We start from the raw sequence: 17,152 nt of genomic DNA on the forward strand, positions 1-17,152 counted from the left end.
ACCGAGTTGTGAGTTGGAGGAGTGGAACCAGTGTACGACGGATATGTTGTCTTTTAAGGGGTATCTCCACCGGTGGATGGCGCAGACGACGCAGATGGCCCCGTTTGTGAGGGGGGTTGTCATGCCGGTGTTGAGGGAGTCGGTGAGGAGCATGGCGGAAGAGTTGTTTGCCGGATGGGACGTGTGGGTTTAGGTGGAATAGGGGCCAGTATGATGGGAACACGGGGGCCGGGCAGCAGATGAATGCGCTGGGGGCCTTGGTCAGTTTGCTGGTTGAACAACCGGAGGTTAAGGAGGCTGTGACGGCCAAGAATGGGGGGACGAGTGCTGGGGATCCGAATGCGGGACGGGAGGGGGAAGTGGGGGAGTGGGAGGGGGAGAGCGAGGTTATTACCGATGCGGATAGGGTTGGGGCGGCGGTGGTGACGATTTTGATGGTGGGGACTGTGATGGGGATGATGATTTGGGTTAGTGCGACTACGGGGGAGGAGGAGGAGTATGCGAGGGTTATGAGGGGGGAGAAGAAGAAGGGTAAGGGCAGGGTGATTGAGAGGACATGATATTGGTTTTGTTGGAGGAATGTCACCTGGAGATATCGCTGTTGTTCATTTGGGAGACTGATAAGACGTAGGGATATAAGAGGTACATCAAATGTAACAGCGGCTCGGCAATACGAAATGATTTATATACGAGCAACTACCGATGCGGTGACAGCGGGATTCGGGGGCGTCGGGTTGGGAAAGGGTGTGATGTGCATTGCTCCGCCATCTCACTGACGAATGGATGGGTATGCTGTGCCAATGATGCTGGCGTTTCAGAAGGGCTGGGACAATATCAGACCGTGTATTTTATTCGCTACTGATCTTCTTTCTCATCGAGCCCGCCCGTGTTGACAAGAAAATAGGCCTGGCTTGGCTGCATACGGCAGACACAGAGAATATGCAGGTTTCGGCGCCGAAGGTCTCAGCTTACCCCTCGCTTTCTAGGAGATGATTCCCTTGCTTTAGCCATCAGTTGTGATCGGTGACTGTCCGACTGATGTTGGGAACTGTGAGAGCTATGGTTTTCGGGCCCGAAACAAGTTTCTCACTGCAGCTGGTGAGCTGGATTTGCGGTGAACGTTTGGATAGGCGCCGATCTGACGTACATAGTGCAGGCAGGGATCTGCGTCGTGGTGGTGGTGGTGGTGGTGCTGTGTAGCCGTAACATTCGGATGAGGCGGGGATTGGATTGGATTCCATGCTGACTGCGGCCGGATCGGGTCGGGCGGTTCGTGTTTGTCTCTCCTTTAAACTGGGATGGGATCCCCCTTTTCCTTTCCGTTTTTTTCTCTCCCTCTGCTGTCAACAAACCGCAAAGATGGCACCTGCATTACCACCACGACGCTCACGGATCACAAAACGAGACGCCCTTGGCCCTGGATTTGACGATGACGACGACGACGATGGATACAACCCTTGGAGCGACTGGAATGAGAAGTCGTATAACGGACCTGGAGGGGGGAACAGCGGATCGGATGAAGGAATTTCGAGCGGAGATTTTGGGCGTGACGGGGAGAGGAACAACATCGACTTTGACCTTGACGACAGAGTCACCAGCCGGGACAATGGTCTCTCTGGCGGGCAAATAGCGGCGATTGCAGTGTCGATTGTGGTCTTCTTCTTGTTGGTGTCGGGGTTGTGCTTCTGGAGAGATCGGCGGAGGAAGAAGCGGAGGCTGGCGGAAGAGCAGACGTTGGCCGATGATGGAGTGAAGAGGGATGTGTATATGAAGGAGCAAGGAGAGGGGCTAAGCCCTGTGTCGCCTATTAGCACCCAAGGAGTGGGAGGGACGACGCCAACACCGGGACAGGGTATAGGGGGACAGGATGCGCCACCACCATACGAGCCGAGGCAGCCTGAAGCTGCGCATGTTGCGGGAGGAGATACAGCAACAGACAGCGGCAATTGGAGACAATCCAGACTTGGGACAGAGGAGGATGATATCATGGTTACGGATGGGATGCCGCCTGACAGTGGGAGACAACGAGAGGGAAAAGGGAGTGGGGGACTTGAGATCGGGACTTGAACAGTAGACTCTAGGCATCGGGGGCAAAGGAACGCGTTCCATTACGTGACTGGTGGTGAACAAATATCTCTTTCAATTCACCGGTTGACCATCATGCCGTTGATCATGTCCCGAGCTCTTAACTCTGTCCCGAAGGCGCAAGTTGCTAGGTGTTGGTGGCAGCGTCCTAGTGGCTCGTTCTGTCCTTCTTCCCTTGCCTTCCTCCTACTTTGATGTTTATTCCAACGATTGCCCCATACCTCCTTCGGCTCAAACACTGAATCTCTTCAACCGCTAACGCCTTCATGACTTCAAAGCTCCGCTACGTCCTTCAAAACGCTGCTGGAGAGCCACCAACACTACTGCTCAGGTGTCGGAACATATTCCCACACTGATACTCCGCCAGGTGTGACGCCGAAACCAGTAAGATGCCCCATCTGCCGGGAAAGCCTCGGGCGTGTCCGTGTATTGGTCCTTACGCTGCTCTTTATGCTGCTCTTTATGCTGGTCATGTGTGGGCTGCTTCGATTCAGTCGATGTTGGAATAGCTGGCTTGGATTCCGGCGGTGTTGATGGATTGGGGGTCTCGTTGTTCTGCTTCTCTCGCTTGATAAACGACCTCAGCGTTGACTTTGATCTGGTAGGCACCTCAACATTCTGGTTCGCCAGTTGCGTCGCGCGGTCGTTTTCTTTCTCCCTCTCCTTATCCTCTCCCCCCTACTTCTGCTTCCGGCTCTGCTCCACCCTCTTCTGTTCCAACAGCCATGGTTTCATATCCCGGATCTCCATGATTGCCATCAACATCACTGCCTTTCGAAAATTGATGTCCTCCAGATCAGACGACTGGAAAGAGATCTGTGACCCGGCAACAGCGCGCTCCTTGAAGCAGCATTTTCCCAGATACAACGCCGCATCCACAACGGCCCACTGGTGGTCTGGCAAGGCACTGCGATCGTCGACAATCTCCCGAAAGTCTTCCGGGATGACCCTCTGGGCATCCTTGGGCCGCTGCTTGGCCGACTCGAGGGCTTCGAGGACGGCCTGATGGACCTCCTGCGGGGTGAAGTTGTGGCCCTCAGCCCGGAATTCCTCAAAGTCGGCAAAGAACTGGAGGAGATCTGACTTCGCACACTTTGACCAGAGCGCCCGGTCGCGGTAGTACTCGGCCGGGTCGTATGCGTTCACGAGCGCCGGGGACTCGTCAACAAGCGGCGAGGGGGCCGGAGCCTCGCCCGCGGGCGGCAAAATCTTGGGCGCTTCCTTGCGCTGCTTCGAGGTCGACCTCGCAGGCGGGGGAGCTCTGCTGGGCCTAAAACCATGGCTTGCGAAGAACGCCAGCGCGTTTGTTTCGAGATTGACCGTCTTTCTGTATCTCATTTTGTCCTGTGCTTTTGCTGCTGGATTGAGGAACCCGATCGATGTTGCCGAGCACTGAACAGAAATGCCCTTCGTTGAGGATCTGTTCAGAGCCTAGGTGCAGGGCCTCCACCCCTTTTCCCATATGGAAGGAGCGGCATCAAACGGGGAGACATAGGTACCCGCCCACGGTTAAGACTGCCCAAAATTCCCCTGTAGCACACAGTTAAACCCCAAGCATGTCTTCCAGATTGCCTTTGGATACCTACTAACTTGTACCAACTTCGTATCCACAACAGAATCGACGGCTGCCATGGCTTTACCGATTCCCTGGACACTCCGGCGGCTGCCAAAGCTCCCTGATCCCGCAAGAGGCAAAGAGCAACCTGAATCAACCCCATCCAGCTACACAAGCTGGTTCCGCGTCAACCTCAACTCTGTCAACCTTCGCTCCCAGTGCCATCGACTTTTTCCCATGTTGGCTCGCATTCCTCGAGCAGGAGACGCACACCTTTAAAAGGCTTATTGGAGAGGGGGCGGTGGATGTGGGGAGAAGGTGGCGCTCCAGTTGATAGTGTAGGCGCCTATTTAACACTCAGACATCTCTTTGTTCGTCTGAAGAGCCGGTACCACACCCACTCAGCTCTTAAAGACCGGCTAACAGCTGAACGAAATTCGAGAATGTAGCAGCCATCCAATAAGTGCCCGCCACTCCTATCCGACATCCCGACGCCAGCCCCCACCGATCCAGTGCCGTCGAACCTGATATCCTCGAAACACGAGTAAAGATTCCAGGTTACCAGTAGCTTGGATCTAAAGTCGGTTTCTCGTGTTTGTACAACAGTGGCGCGCTAATCTCCGACGCCAAGGCGTTCCCCTGATGCTTTTATCATGCGCGCCGCCCGCCCTGAGTAAGCCCAGGCCCGTAAGCTGGCCTAGCCTACAAGCAAACCACAAACTTCCACCGCCCTCAGGGGGCCATTCATAAAACCCGAGATGGCCACAGTTCTACCTCCCAGATCGCGCAAGGAGATTTCGCTTCCCACGTCACGGCATATACGTATGGGTAGTCAACATCAGAGGATATGGGGGATGAAGCATCGTTGAGGACAGTCGAACGCCCTATCTGCGCTGCTATTGCCCACGAAACTCGGTTACCGGAGTGCTACGACGACTGGATCTTGCCAGAGTGTTACGACCATTGGGATCTACCAGAGGTCTACATTCCAGTTGCCAATCCCATCGAACCCGGCCAGCGACCGTCTAGGCGAGACAGGGCGAACAAAGTACAGGCACCTGCAGCTTTGGGCGAAAAGCAGTCCCCTCCTCCAAGATCCTGTTGGCGACGACACTGGGCTTGGTGGATACTTGCTGTTGTACTCGTTGTGGGAGGGGCAGCTGGCGGTGCCATAGCCGGTGCTCTCACTCTAACGCGTCGCCAAGGTTTGGACGGCTCAGTTGTATCAGCGTCACCAACACCCATCGAAACGTTATCTGGGTAGGTTCTACCTACAGGTTACCGGCACTGCCATGCTTCAAGATTCTAATCGTTCTAGGACCACATCCCTATTTGGATTGACCCAGCCCCACGGCGCCACGTCGGGCGCGGCATCACAAAACACACAAGGAACAACAACAACAACAACAACAACAGCCGGGATCCAAGCTCCTACCGTGCCGACTGACTCGCGCTCAACGTCTACATCCACAGGCTCAGGCTTCTTACCTTCAAAGCCACAGATACAAGAGACCACCACTTCAGCAACAGCCCCTCAGAAAGACAGCGAGACCGGTACGTTGGTGGCAACCCACACTCAACGGTCAATCTCCTTGCCAGCGCCAGGCACAACAGTCGAGGGATCCCCAGCAACGCCAATCAAAAGTCCTTCACCGTCCTCCAACAGTCCTGAGCCCGCCCCTCTGATGGGTCAGCCATCGAAGCCAACACGCGCTGTCCAGATCGGAAGGGCATCTCGGCCCGGAGAGGCCCGTGACTTGCTAGAGATCGCTTTCTATCCCGAGAGTCCATGTGACTACGAAGTAATAGGAAACTATGGCACCTGGGTCTGCGACACGCCGTTCGCGCTGGGTGGAACAGAATACCAGTGGAAGGGCTGTGGTAGCTATACCTGGTTGGTTTGGGGACCGACTCAGGAGAGATTTGGAGCGTGTGCGGATAAGGTGACTGCTAAGACGCTTTGCGGCGGTTTGTTGGTGATAGGGGTTTGGTTGTGTAGTCCGGAATAGAGCCAAGCTGACATCTAGAAGATGGCGGCTTTGAGCAACCCAGGGGGGTGTCGCCAGGTTCTTGTCAAAGCAAATTTATAATCATGCTAAAAGCTATCGAGATCTCAAGCCACGGCGGTTGGCTAGCCCATCAGATACGGGGGTATACCTGTCAGGTTTTCAGCCGGTGCGGCAACGATGCACGATCACCACCAGTAAAATTACCGCCCCTAGAGCCTTAATCCTCAGACAGCAACTTCTGGCCTAGCCCGCTGAATTCTGATAAATTGGTACCAGCCACGCCGCACGATCTGCATCACAATTCAATCTTTTCGATCACCTGTGCAGAAACGAGGCGTAGATATTGCATGTTGCCGCCTTGACCCAGATTCTCAACGCAAGGGGACCAAATGTCAAGAGTGTTAAATAATTGAAGTGCCCCTAGCTGGCGTGCCTCTTTGCTGTTCCGGCAGATGTTCGACTGTTTTGGGAGAGATGGAAAAGCCTACTCCAGCTGAGGCCATGGCCACCAAATGCTTCACCCACTCCGCTGAAGTCTCGAATCTACCGGAATGTGTTCACAACATAAGTAGCGATCTCCCTGAGTGCTACGACCATTGGAATCTTCCCGAAGTCTGCGATCATTCGAACCTTCCTGAGGTGTGCAGCTCGCTCGATCGCGACAATCGATTACCACCTCAGAGCCCCAACACTTCTCAAACCCCATGGTGGCGACGGCACCGCATATTGCTTGTCGTCGTAGCTTTGTTGCTTCTCGCAGGGCCTGTAGGCGGTGTCGTTGCGGGTGTCCTGGCTTCAAGATCAGCGCAGGACACATCCATTGCGTCGGTGATGCCCTCAACAAGTACCATTCCCCCACCCGATCAATCCTCAACAACTACCATTCAGGAAACCTTCCCGACATCTACCTCCAGCAGGAGCACAGCTGCTACAATAACAGCCGGCCCATCAAGTGACGCTCCTGGTCTTAGTCCACCGAGTTTGCCGGAGCCGGCTTTACAAGTCTTTCCGATTAACGTTGGGGAGCCACCGGATACCTCACCGCTATAGTCATCACTCTTAACAAATACTGGCGCAATTTCGGCGTGGAGCATTCGTTAGGTGGAGGTGTCAAACGATACCTCAAGGGACCAAAGCATGCCGGAGGAAGTGATCGCGAGGCCCTACTTGACGTCTACTGGGACATGGAAGATTGCTGATCTGGAAGAACACCTTTCAGTCTGTGCTACTGCTACGTTGTTCGAACGTACGCCTTTCTGATTGCGAAACGATTAGCTCTTGAAGATGAAGCGATTACAGCTCGGGGCTCAGCGGCTGACAACCTGGCAACTTACCTACCTCGACGAATGGGTGAAACGGGAAGTGCGGACTGAATAAAGAGAGGAAGAGTTTGAAGGGGAGGAGGTAACAATGGGAGTGGTGATCATGTTCGCCATGTGTGTATCTGCGGGTTTAAGTGACCTGAGAGTGCGGCATAATGATTCGAGTTTCCTCCATTGCAGATCTGCGGATAGCAATATCTTCTTGGGTGACTGATATGTATGTGATCGTCACTGAAGACATTTCCCGGCCGTATCGTGCCATTTCTTGCACACGATCCCACAAGAACATCATGTCAAAAGAGCCAGTCAGGTGCTTCCAAGCCCATCACAAAACCACCTCAACGTGGTAAGCTACCGGTGCGCACATTATTACCCGTCCCCCATCATCAAGAAGTCTGAACCCGGCACCAGTATCCGACGCCATGATCTCCAACCATTCACCCCCTTGACAAAATACACTCACCCCCGGCCGTATGTCCCCTTTTCCAGCCACCTACCCATTCCGGTGATGATGCGCATAGCTTTACTCGATGACGAAGCTAACAGTACCCCACACTACAATGCGTGACCTGACGTGCAGCATAGTAATAATTACCACACGAAGCATCCCGACAAACAGGCCACACAATGCCCACCACCACCCCGTCGTCTTCCAGTTCGTAGAAGCCAGGATCGAAGAGCGTGACACCACTCGTGGAGAGGGACAATAGGGGGTGGTGCGCCTTGCCTGGTAGCTTCCAGACAGCTACTATGACTGATTATCCTCCTGTAGGTCACAGGTTAGACATCCGACGGTCTCAAAGCAGCGGTTGAGCTGTATCGTTTCTGAATCACAGCCCCGAGAAGAAATGTCAACGGGGATGTACGAGATGTGTTTGGCTTCGCTGCTGTCGGGATCGCGTGTCTGGACTGCGTTGGTTGTTGCCGTAGTTGAGACAAGTACAGGACGGACTGCTGAAGCACACTATCGCCTTCTTCAGTGCGTCGTTGGTGGAAGCACCGGAGATGATTGAGCCAGCGGCATTCCCAAGGTCTTCTTCGAACCGTGACCGTATGGTACTTGAACAGAAGCGGCCACGGCTGTCCATCAGGAGGGCGTGATTTTGTAGTTGTAAGTGTTGGTTCCTTCGAGGATGAGCCGAGGGATGTAGGCTTCGGGAAGATCATGCCTGGTATCACTGCGATGGAGCCGGTGCTCGCATTTGATCTCGCGGTCGGTTTGAGGGTAGGGTTCCTGTTGGTGTTGAAGATGGTCTTCGATATCAGACCACTGAACACCTCGGTGTTCGCAAAGCCGCAAGACGCCCTCCCCGTCGATACAGATGCGCTCGTTCTCGGACAACCTCATCTACTCTTTCAAAAATGCTCTGATGGAATGGAGGACTCGGAAACCGGAACAGAACAGTGTATTGAGGGTGTCAACAGTGAAGTGAACTTGCGCCTGTCCCACGGCTCGTTGTTTGTGAATTTAACCTTCAAGTCCTGGGGTCTCATTTGGTCGGTTAGGCTGCTCAAGGCATTGTCTTGATATATTGAACAGTCGTGCTGGCCAGTCGAGACAAACTTAAGATCACTGCACCGAACGCAGGACTCGCAAAGGCGGTCCTTGAGCATAAGATATCTCAACTGATACCTATGATTCAACCAAGGTTAGCTTCCAATCCTGAAACGAGAACTACTCTAAATCGTACTGACCATCCGCTGGCAGAAGCAGGTCTCAAGCCATTATAGTAATCCCGAGGTCCTCTCAAAAACGCGGTTTTCCACCAAGGCACCAAAGAACAATGGCACAGCTGCTTTGGCGTAGACAAGACGGCGGGGACGGTCGGAAACCTGACCCAAGCATAGCCTGGTGAAGAGGTCATTGTCCAAACGGTCGACTAGCTTGACCAAGATCTCTTCGGGGACACGATACAACGGACTATTTTCAACGTTCTATGCGGTGCACCAGAGGAACGCTTCAACGCTGGCCTTGATGTTCGGCTGTCCGTGGGCGTCTGCTTTAGGCATCGTGTCGATTTGTCGACTGTTGTTCGAGTCCGGATATCTCGAGTTGAAGCCAAACGGGGGTGACGATGGCCATGTGAGTGCAGGTGTGGCGAGTGTGAAGGGTAAAGTCTCAGTGGTGGCATGTGAGAAAACAAATCAAACCCCATTGCTACTGCCAGTGTCAAAGTCGCTGTTTACTTGTCCCCTCAGCAGCACCCCCCAAAGACCACGAAAGAATGCTATGAACTGAAGGTTGATTGCCGCCAAGTCTCACACGTTCAAAGTAGCATTTGGAATAACAGCCATGATGCATGGATATTTATAACGTACATTATAAGCGAGTGAAACAGATAAGCGAGTGAAACACTTTCCACCGCGTCGCGTATCCTCCACCCTCAACCTTGAATTCTTCTACAACGAACCATGGCTTTACCTTCCTACGAGGCCAGAATTAATCTTGCACTTGAAGCTCTCCAAAATGACCATACTCTTGGTCTTCGGGCTGCAGCGAAGATCTATAGCGTTAGCCCCGCGACACTTATGCGACGACGCGACGGCAGGCCTGCACGACGCGATACTACGCCCAATTCGAGAAAGCTTACGCAATTAGAAGAGGATACTATTGTTCAATACGTTATTGAGCTATGTGCGCGAGCTTTTCCACCAAGATTACGTAGTGTGGAAGATATGGCCAACCAACTGCTACGCGCCCGCGACGCGCCCTCTGTTAGCAAGCTCTGGGCACACAACTTCGTTAAACGCTAGCCATAGCTCCGTACGCGTTTTACGCGTAAATACGATTACCAGAGGGCTAAGTGCGAGGATCCAAAGGTCATTGCCGAGTAGTTTACGCTCGTACGGAATACTAAAGCTAAGTACGGTATTATAGATAATAATATCTATAACTTCGACGAGACTAGGTTTATAATAAATATTATTTTCGCGGGTATAGTAGTTACGACTTTGGACGGCTTTAGTAAAGTAAAACTGGCCTAGCTTAATAACCGCGAATAGGTAACGGTAATTTAAAAAATTAATACCCTCGGCTAAACTATCCCTCCTTGTATTATTTTAACCGCGTAATATTACTTTATTAATTAATATATTAAATATAATTTACTGTTTATTTAATATATTATAATTATTAATAATAATTAAACTTACGGTAGGTTTAAATTAAATTAAGTATTTCGATTATTATATAGCGTCCCGTATAAAGGGCAAATACCGGTTATTAATCCTCGACGGCTACGAAAGTTATTATTCGACCGAATTCGAACGTTATTATTAATAAGATAATATTATTACGCTTTATATACCTTTATACTTCTCTTACCTTTTTTAATTATTTAATATTAATTACTTTAGGCCGTTAAAATAAGCGTACGGTTATTAAATCGAGGACTTAATATATATATATATTAACTATATAAATAAGCTCGAGTTCCTCTATACCTTCCGCGAAGCCTTCTTCGCCTCTATAATAAAGAAGAATATATAGGGTAGCTTTACGGGTACTAGCCTTATACCGTACGATTTAAAGAAAATACTTTTTAAACTAAATATAAAGCTTTATATATTAATACCCCCGACCTTACGGCCCGGCACTATATAACTTTAGGTCTCCTAAACACTATATAACCCTCGAAAAACCAACTTATAATTAACGCTTATTAAGACTCGTATTACTAACTATTAAAATAGCTCCCCGACTTTAATACTAGCTACGGTAGACTAGCTTACTAAAGGTATAACGGCTATAATGCACTAGGTGGCTCTCCTTCGTGCAGAGGTCTCTTCGCTCCGTAAGGCCAATGAGGCACTAAGCAAGCGCCGGAGAGCCAAAAAAACACGTGTGAGGCTTGGAGGGTAACTTACTGTACAAGAGGCACAGGATCTACTGGATCAGAAGGCCGTGGGCGAGCAAGTAATCCAGGAAAATCGACAAAGTGGTGGTGGTACAGGGGGGTCTCGTACGAAGACTCAGTGCTGTGGTGTATGCGGCAAGCCTGGCCATAATGCGCGCACTTGCCAGGAGGCTGCAGATGCCTCAGACTCAGCTGTTTCTGATGTTATTATAGTTGGTTCTTAATATTGTTGTATAGCAATCGAGGTTAGTTGTGGTAGACTGGTAGAAAGTGTTTCACTCGCTTATCTGTTTCACTCGCTTATAATGTACGTTAGTCGCTAATTTCTCTTGATAAACTGGGTGAAAAGCGTCAATATAACGACCGGCAAGGGGTGCCGTTCATGTTCTCTCATCAAGACCCAGCTACTGAGACCCTCGAAGTTGGTCAACGGGTACTGAACGATAGGCACCTACCTACCCAGTCAGTCGCCATGCAGAGATACTTCACATTTAAATTAAACACAATCGATATTCGCTATAATACAGCCAGGAGCCATCACTGACAACCATGGTGGAGGTCATCTCGCTGTTTGGAACGGACCACGTTGATATCCACCTTCTTGATATCCTCTTAACCCCTTCCCGTCATCTACCTGTAACATGTCGACACATCCCTCCATCAATAGCGCCAATCACGGGGGGCACTAGAAGGTCTTCTGTCACCACAGTGTGTCGTCTGATATCTTGCATAATGATTCCCGCAGGAGATATCGCGGCACACAGGCCACACGTTCCCGACAGTCGTGGTGTTGTCGTTGAGCTCGTAGGAAGTCGGGTCCAGGGCATGTAGCCACTCGTGGGGGGGAATTATTGGGTCCAAGTGCGCCAAACCGGCCAGATATGGCAATTCCGGCTTGGCGCCTAGCCTACCACCGATCTTTCGGCTGTATCTTATGGTGAGGCATGGCCGCTTCGTTTGGCCCTTATCGGACCAGGGAAAGTATCCGAGACACCGATCGATTTCAATGCGCTTAGCAAGCATCCCGTGGGCAAAACTGTCGTACTCAAGGACTGATGCATGTTTCTTGCCGGCTTGGGAGGGCGGGCAATCCTCAAAGAGACATTGAAAATAGCCCTCTGAATCTTTTGGTGGTTGTTGAACCCCGGTATGATTAAGACAGGTGCACGAAGACGCTGGAAAGCATGACATCGCTCTTTTGAGCGCGTCGCCGTTTCGTGTGCCGGTAAAGATGGTGCCAGCCACGCCCCTGAAGTCGACTTCGAACATCGCTCGGACCTCATCCTTATCCAACTGACCATTTGTATCAAGTGTCAGGGTGTGGTGGATGGTCCAAGACCAATCGATATCATATTGCATGTTCGAGTTCCCCGACACCGTGAGACGTGGCCTAAAACCGTATTTCGGTGCATGTTTGTTGCCTGTGCTACGTCTCTCGTGCTCGCACATCAGTTGACATGTTATTGGGACTAGTTGACTGCGATTGTCCGGATTATGCTGTCGAAGAAAGTGGGCTTCAATGTCGGACCACTTGATATGCTGGTGCTCGCATAGCCGGAGGACTCCTTCCCGGCCGATGCAAATACGGCTTCCGTCGCTCTTCTCTGTCTGTGCCTTGGAGAAGGCTCGAACCGAATGCTGTGTGGCACAGCCTGAGCAATGCAAGCGATTTGATTCATTGGGGCAGGCGAACTTGCATCCATTCCAGGTCTTGTTTGTAGTTTGGATGACCTCGAGGGGCGCACTGGGGGTATTGATTCTGGGTGTCGAGACGGGCAAGACGTCCACACGCGGCGAGGGGTCCGGCCTGCTGGTGCCTGGGTAGCCAGTGGAAGCAAGCACCAGGTCGCTGTGTTGGATACAGTCTCTACAGAGTCGATCCATGCGCAGAAGGTACCTAAGTCGGTCCCTACCCGTCCTCGTTAGCCGCCAATCCATATCTGTGTTAAAACAAATCTTGCAGACGACTTACCAATCTCTGTCTGCGTGGCGTGTCAGGTGCCAATAAGCTTCCATGAGGTGACCTTGGAGCCGCTCATTCTAACTGCGCCCAAGAAGAATCTGGTACGTAGAGAACGGTATTTTTGAATAAACAATCCGTCTAAGGCTCTTCGAGACTTGGCCAAGAATGAGGCGGGTGACCGGATCGCCGTCGAGACACTCGAGAATCATTATAAGCAGCTTGTCTGGGATGCGATACAGCCAGCCGTTCTTCATATTTTCGGCTGCAGCCGAAGCGAAATCACCATGCGTCAACGGAGCACTCCCAATAGCCGTCAGAGTCATCTCGAAGATATTTCTCCGCCTGGCGCGCGTGACCTCTTTGAAAGGTGTCTGTCCGAGGTCCTTTGGGAAGGCGATCAATCGATATTGAAAGGTATGATTCAAGTAGCTGGTGAATAACGGCAAAGGGTGTAATTTACATGCAAAATCAAGTACGAGAGAATACCATGGAAAGGCTGTTGGTTGCGGGTGCGAGGAGACGGACAAAGTGGAGGAGAGAAAAGTGTTCCAAGAGCAGTTTCCATAGTAGGTGACATGGATGTCAACAACAAGCCATGGGGCAAGAGCTCGCCGGGCAATGATTGAGGGATGCTGTCACCGGGCGGATGCCGTCATATGTGGATCCAGTCCATCAGCCTTATTAGTGAACCATGGCGCGGCTGCATCTTGGCATTCCACATCGGTCACAAGGCTGACCAGAAGCAACACAACCTAAAGCTGCATCTGCTCAACAGCAGCAGCAAGATCGTTGCCAGTGCGGCGTGCCTGCCTCCGTCTTTTCATCTCGGCCTGAAGCTCCTTCCACGCCGCGACGCAGCGAGCGTGCTTTTGTCTCTTAATCTCCGCCTCATTGCCGGCTGACGTTTCATTACCTGCAGAAGCTGAAGGGCAAGCTTCGCCGGCATTCTCCCCGCTTTCCTCATGGTCCCAACGTGTGGGAAAGTTGGGCAGGGAGATGCTAGAGGGCAGGGTACTACTGGGCAAGGCTACGACAAGAGATTAGTTGTAATCACAAAATAAACAAGATAATGGAGGTGAATACCATTGCCGGGAGTCGCATTGCCCATGGCGGCTCGATGGGTCAGCTTGCGCTGCCTTCTGTGATGGGGTTTCCACGGCTTTTGGCGGGCAGGGGATGGCATGGCTGTCGATGGCAAGCCTTGGGACTGCGACACGGAACTTTCGGTTGAGGGGAGGGTCGGAAACCGACAGACGCGCTCGGAGCCTGTATCGAGCGCGGCCTCTTCATCCTCTGACAGTACATTGGGGTGCTGGCCTGGTTCTCGCAAGTGTTTTGGATCGTCGTCCAGATCCATTGCGGCGAGACTGTCGTCGAACGCCATCATACTCGCGAGTTGCGCTTCATTTTTCCGCTGCCTTTCGCCGACTTGCTGCGAGTGAAAAGGTTCCATTGGGGTCGCAAACTCAAGGCTTTGTCGGACAGATGCGGTAGGCAATGAAAAATGGGTTGAGGCTGCGTTTCAGGCCAGATGTGATGAAGCTGTTGAGTGGAAGAAAGGCGATGTAGGGGAAAGGCGAGGTCGCGTTGGAAGTCAAGGGAATGTGAGAATACTAGGTCGGCTGATCAAAGTTTGATGTAGCTGATGATGGGCCGGCAACCTACATCCTCTGTGCAAGACCCAAAGAATGGGATGACTCGTTTGCCCATTTATCTGCGCCGTTGAAAGTCTATAGAGAGACGTCTTCCAAAAATGCCCCAACATCAACATCATCACCCACGGGCTGCCTACTCCGACGAACAAATGGTGAACTCCCCTGGCGAGCCACAAACACCGACAAAGCGCCACCCATCGTTCAAATCCCCAGTACCCACTAGTCCGCATCATCCCACTGCTTCAAACTCTTCCTTCGACGCATCAGGCGAATTCAGGTACTCCCCATTCTCGGCATGTGTAACTGGAACGACTATTCGCTGTTTTTTCTAACTGTAGGTGCATATCTGAGGGTGCTTTCTTACCATTCCTGGCTAGAACATGCTGCGCGGTGGGGCACAACAACGACTTTTGGTGGGTGTTCAGAGACGGCTTGGCAATACGATGGGTCAGTGAAACAGTGGTGGCTGCTTCGCTCTGGCTCTGTGCATTGTGGTCGACGTTCTGCTGGCGCTCATGACAGTCCATGGTTTCTTTTGAATGACTCTGAGAGGGTTGGAGTTGTGAAGAGAGCTGGATGCAGGGATACATTTTCACCAGATCAAGGCTGTGGCCTAACGATCAATAATGCCCGCCATTGTATTGTCATGACCCTGCCGGCCAATAGGTATCCATCGCAGTGGCGGTCACCTATATCGATTTTGCACTTCCAGATGTATGAGCTATGGGGAAAGACGGTCAGGTCTCACAAAAGCCCATGCAACCACCGACCATTCCGAGCCCGTCCATCCTTCCCTCGGTACTCTCCATCTAATTCCATGTTTCCCATGATTAGATATTCATTCCCTTGATCTTGAATCTCTGCCGTCGGCTTGCGCGCCTGAGCCTCGGCCTCCCGAGCCTTCCTTCGTTTCAAAATCTCTTCATTGATATTCTTCGCGCTCTCGTTGCGCCGAGCCTGCCTCATGCGATTAATTCTTGCGTCTAATTAATCCCAAGGATCCCGACCTGCCTCTCGGTAGGCTGGCACCTCGGGAGCTAGAGAACGATGTGTTGTTAGCTTTTTTTCTCAACTCTAATTCTGGGACAAGGGCTTGATGGGACGGGGAGCTGGTAAACAAGGTGAGCGAGTCTAGGTGCTTACCATCGTGGACTGGAACAACAGCAGAAGCAGCGTGATACCGCTGCTTATGCTTTCTTTTGCCATCGACCCTCGCCTGCAGGTCTTGTGTAGTCCTGGTTGATGCGTTCCGTCTACCACGCCGATATCGGTTGGTTCACTTGCTGCGTTGCTCCAGATGGACCATCATCTTCCGGTCGATTCCAAGATCACCAGGTACTTCGTGACCTGGTCTTTGTTTGGGACACACATTCATGGGAAATTCAAGGTTATCGGAAGGCAGATAGAGCTATGCAGAAGGTCAAAGAAAACGCACCGAGCAGGCAAAAGGCACCTAAGCTATCCAGGCAGCATGAATGCAAAACAAGTTGTGGATTGATATATAAATGAACAAAAGACATCAATAACAACGCAACGCAATCCGTCATCTCGACGTGGTACTTGTCTGGTCCAACCAGGCCTACTCCTCCATGAATTCCACCCTTTCACACCTCCTCTCAAGTATCGAAATGATTCCCCCATCCCTTCACCCCCCACCTCGAACAAGATTCAGCTCCTCCATCCCAGAGACGACCCCCCAAACTTCATCCTCTCTGACGTTCATCTCTCCACATGCAACCAAAGCGCCCGTGACTCGATTGGCCGCCTTCTTACTCCGGGTCTGGATCTTCTTCGCTCGTCGTGGTCGAAACTTGAACAAGCAGCGGTGACGTAACACTCTCTTGGAGACTAGAGGCGAGGGTTGGGCTGTTAGCTTCAATATCAACTGAATCTCTACCCAACTGAGCTCTTGAAAGCTCAAGCACACGAGGCTGGAAGTAGACAGTAGACAGAAGAACAAACCTCTGAACACCGCTCGGCGTGAACTTTTAGTCTTGGTTGTCTTCATGGCTTCCTCCCTCATACCAGTGGCCTCTTCGCTTAGTTTGCTCGATCCTCTGCCCCTGATGATGTCAAGGTTGGAGCTGACGAGATGGAAATAAAATGGCTCCAAAAATGGCTCCAAAAATGGATCCAAAGATGGATGTAAAAATAGGTCCAAAATGGGTGTAGAAATCGCTGTAGAGATGGATCCAAGAATGGATGTAAGAATCGTTTCGAGATGGAAGAATATTCCGGCGGTTTGGTATTGGGTGAGAAGATGAAGAGTGGACGTAAAATTTCTGGGATGCAGAGATTTTAAGACGTCGAACCTTCTCAGGGCGCCCCACGTGCAGGCTGCTGGCTGTACCTCGTCCGCTCCTTCTTGTTTTACAAATCTTGTTTAAGGTATGGAAGGCAAGCGCAGTTTGTAGCTCTGCTAGTTCAGGAAAATGCAGTTAAGAGAGTACGTAGTTCAAACCCATCCTTGATTCGACACCAGACCCCCGTCACTTGCCCATCATTGACTTGACAACTCAATCACTCTCGCCACAGACATCCAAACTATTGAGTCTCTCCCACCTGATATTATGCTCCCTTTTCCCTCACATAATTTCCAAGCTGCAAATCCCTTCCTCCATTGCCTGCCGTGCCAATCCTCCTCTCAGTCTTTAAAATAAGGCCACTCACTCCTCTTGAGCATACGCTCTACCATCGCCTTTTCAG

General features: G+C 51.5%; 6 protein-coding genes across 6 annotated transcripts; 3 read left to right on the forward strand and 3 right to left on the reverse strand.

The window, feature by feature from the left end:
• Window positions 1-239: 239 nt before the first annotated feature.
• PODANS_3_2730 (uncharacterized protein) lies at window positions 240-560 on the forward strand (the record flags this gene model as incomplete). Its single annotated transcript, XM_001909007.1, has 1 exon — window positions 240-560. One exon carries the CDS (start codon window positions 240-242, stop codon window positions 558-560), a length of 321 nt encoding a protein of 106 aa, XP_001909042.1.
• Window positions 561-1,239: 679 nt separating this feature from the next.
• On the forward strand, window positions 1,240-2,067 carry PODANS_3_2740 (uncharacterized protein; the record flags this gene model as incomplete). The annotated part of the gene is made up of 1 exon (XM_001909008.1): window positions 1,240-2,067. The coding sequence occupies one exon, from the start codon at window positions 1,240-1,242 to the stop codon at window positions 2,065-2,067; it is 828 nt and encodes a 275-aa protein (XP_001909043.1).
• A 696-nt stretch (window positions 2,068-2,763) lies between these two features.
• Window positions 2,764-3,423, reverse strand: PODANS_3_2742 (uncharacterized protein; the record flags this gene model as incomplete). Its single annotated transcript, XM_001909009.1, has 1 exon — window positions 2,764-3,423. One exon carries the CDS (start codon window positions 3,421-3,423, stop codon window positions 2,764-2,766), a length of 660 nt encoding a protein of 219 aa, XP_001909044.1.
• Window positions 3,424-8,136: 4,713 nt separating this feature from the next.
• PODANS_3_2748 (uncharacterized protein) lies at window positions 8,137-8,499 on the forward strand (the record flags this gene model as incomplete). The annotated part of the gene is made up of 1 exon (XM_001909010.1): window positions 8,137-8,499. The coding sequence occupies one exon, from the start codon at window positions 8,137-8,139 to the stop codon at window positions 8,497-8,499; it is 363 nt and encodes a 120-aa protein (XP_001909045.1).
• A 2,989-nt stretch (window positions 8,500-11,488) lies between these two features.
• Window positions 11,489-12,868, reverse strand: PODANS_3_2750 (uncharacterized protein; the record flags this gene model as incomplete). Its single annotated transcript, XM_001909011.1, has 2 exons — window positions 11,489-12,737; window positions 12,801-12,868. Coding segments are annotated over 2 exons (1,317 nt in total), but the record flags the coding sequence as incomplete, so codon positions are not given.
• A 3,223-nt stretch (window positions 12,869-16,091) lies between these two features.
• On the reverse strand, window positions 16,092-16,469 carry PODANS_3_2760 (uncharacterized protein; the record flags this gene model as incomplete). The annotated part of the gene is made up of 2 exons (XM_001909012.1): window positions 16,092-16,294; window positions 16,409-16,469. The coding sequence occupies 2 exons, from the start codon at window positions 16,467-16,469 to the stop codon at window positions 16,092-16,094; spliced, it is 264 nt and encodes an 87-aa protein (XP_001909047.1).
• Window positions 16,470-17,152: the final 683 nt, after the last annotated feature.

This window comes from Podospora anserina, chromosome 3 (assembly GCF_000226545.1).
Source record: "Podospora anserina S mat+ genomic DNA chromosome 3, supercontig 2".
Lineage (NCBI taxonomy): Eukaryota > Fungi > Ascomycota > Sordariomycetes > Sordariales > Podosporaceae > Podospora > Podospora anserina.